The sequence below is a fragment of the Penaeus vannamei genome, chromosome 27, assembly GCF_042767895.1.
Source record: "Penaeus vannamei isolate JL-2024 chromosome 27, ASM4276789v1, whole genome shotgun sequence".
NCBI lineage: Eukaryota > Metazoa > Arthropoda > Malacostraca > Decapoda > Penaeidae > Penaeus > Penaeus vannamei.
This window is the reverse complement of record NC_091575.1, coordinates 18,963,383-18,965,881: the sequence shown is the minus strand read 5'-3', so window position 1 is coordinate 18,965,881 and position 2,499 is coordinate 18,963,383. Positions and strand designations below refer to the sequence as shown.

Here is a 2,499-nt window from a genome sequence, read left to right as displayed (position 1 = left end):
GTGTGAGCCGTCGAACTCGGGGGCGTACTGGAAATACCCGAAGACAGGGAAGTCCTTGAAGTAAGGGTCAAGGTTGTAGCCGTTGGAGGGGAAGAAAAAATTGATGGCTTCGTCCTCCAGGTGGGGGTTGTCGAGGTTCTTCAAGACGTTGAATCTGGGGGGAAAATTGTCAGTAAGGTTGACGCGAATGACTGAATTATCAGTTCTTTGTAAATAAATGTTAGGATATATATATGAAATGAAACATATTTGATAAACTAATGATTTAACGTGTGCTAAACAGCCAAATATACTGCAGATACCCAAATGCATGTAAGTGTAACTGAGACAATATAATCATCCAAGTTAGTACAGTGAATTGATTTAATGGTTCTATAAAAACAGGTGTTGTAATTGTAGTGTAAGTTGCGAACTGAATATATTTGCAATATTTGTTTAAAGCTGTACCAGCTAATGCCTTTTAGATTCCTAATCAGAGGAAATTGTCGTTTCATGAGAACCTATCTCCAGCAGCAATAATTGAAAAAATTAATATTGGAGTCCATATTGGTATTCGTGTAAACACACATATTCTCTCTCTCTCTTTCACTCTCTCTCTCTCTCTCTCTCTCTCTCTCTCTCTCTCTCTCTCTCTCTCTCTCTCTCTCTCTCTCTCTCTCTCTCTCTCTCTCTCTCTCTCTCACACACACACACACACACACACACACACACACACACACACACACACAAGCACCGACCCGTGGGTGGGGAAGTAGGCTCCCTCATCAGGTGTGGGATGAGTGTACACGAAGGGGTCGTATCCCAGGTCGTGCTGGGTGAAAGGGGGATACCGTGGGTAGAAGGAAGAGGCGGCTGTGTCAGCGACGCTGTTCAGGTGGGCGGGCACGGGCGTGTTCACGACGGGAGGAAGGGTGGCAGGGTGGCTGAGAGAGTGAGTGGGCAGTTTGCTGAAGGAGGGGTGATGGGTGGGTCTTCCGAAGGAGGGAGGGAGGCCGAAGGGAGGGCGGACGGAGGGCTTGCCGGTAAAGGGCGGACGGGTGGGGCGTTTGCCGAAGGAGGGAGGAAGGGTGGAGGGTTAACCGAAAGAGGGAGGGAGGGTGGGGAGTTTTCCGAAAGAATGAGGTTTTCCGAAAGAGGGAGGGTGGGAGGGTAGTTTGCCGAGAGAATGAGGTTTTCCGAAAGAGGGAGGGAGGGTGGATGGTTTGCCGAGAGAATGAGGTTTGCCGAAAGAATGGGGGAGGCCGACAGGTGGAGGAAGACCGGGATGTTTACCGACAGGAGGAGCTAGATGGGGACGTTTGCTGAGAGAGGGACGAAAGGAAGGTTTCCCGAAAGACGGAGGGAGAGCGGGAGGAAGAGAGGGAGGCAGGCCGAAGGAGGGAGGGAGGAGCGGGCCGTGCGCAGAAGACTTAGGGTCGTTGGCGTCCTCTAAGATGATAATGTCATGGTCGTGCTTGATGTCCCCGTCGGCGTAAGGGTCGATGGTGAGGAAGTCCTCGGGCAAGGGCGCCTCCAGGGGTCCATCGAGAGGGAGATGGAAGCCCTGCCCGTGGCCCCGGGACGACACTGCTAGCACCACGGCCAAAACCTGCGAAGGGAAAGGGATTGTGGTCTCAGGGACTCGTAGGATTGTGATACCAAGATTTAGTTTTAATTCCATCTGGTACAATGGATATTGTTTGCTGTGACATACTGTTTTAGTTTGCTCCAAATCTCCCCCTGTGTGCAAGGGATGGCCGGGGTTACCATCCAACACGCTAGTCACTGCGCCAGTACAGCACACAAACATTTAGTTTAATTGCATGTGTTACAGTGCATATTGTTTACTGTGAAATACTGTGTTTTATTTTGTTTCCCATTCTCCCCCCTGTGTGCAAGGGATGGCCAGGGTTACCATCCACGGGAAGTGCGTGGGATTGAACGCAGGTCTGCAAGATTGCTAGACGAACACGCTAAACGCTGCACAAAACAACACAAGGGATGCAAGAGACTGTGTTATCAGGATATCCATGAGATTTCGTTATGATAAGATGCATGCAACTGCGTTATTTCGGAAAGCATGGACTTTCGGCGCCACAGAACTGGCACTGTGCCATCGTAGGATTGTGTTATTATGAAGTACTTCATGGAATTCCTGAAACTGTGTCACCACGAGATTCATGGATTTGCGTTATCATAGAGATCATGGGATTCATGATTTTGCGTTTTCATGGGTGGTGGTGGGGGGGGGGGGGCGTGAGCGTGTGTTATCATTGAAATCGGACCCAATTAATTATGGGATTTATGAGATTACGTTATCATGGTACTCTCTTATCGTGGGACTGCATAGACTTGCGCTTCCCTAGAAATAGTGGGGCTTTATTATCATGGGATTCATTTATATATATATATATATATATATATATATATATATATATATATATATATATATATATATATATATATATATATATATATATATATTAGAGATGTATGGCAGGAGCTTTATATTTGTTCTTT

General features: G+C 47.5%; 1 protein-coding gene across 1 annotated transcript in view; it reads right to left on the bottom strand.

Annotated features, from left to right (window-relative positions):
- Positions 1-2,161, bottom strand: part of LOC138866848 (uncharacterized) — a 3,163-nt gene extending 1,002 nt beyond the window's left edge. The window contains exons 1-4 of the mRNA XM_070140654.1: positions 2,042-2,161; positions 1,410-1,588; positions 738-1,073; positions 1-154 (exon numbers count right to left, since the gene is read on the bottom strand). The exon at positions 1-154 is cut by the window's left edge and continues 252 nt beyond it. Of these exons, the coding sequence (XP_069996755.1) occupies positions 1-154; positions 738-1,073; positions 1,410-1,588; positions 2,042-2,161 (789 nt within the window). The remainder of the gene's footprint in view (positions 155-737; positions 1,074-1,409; positions 1,589-2,041) is intronic.
- Positions 2,162-2,499: the final 338 nt, after the last annotated feature.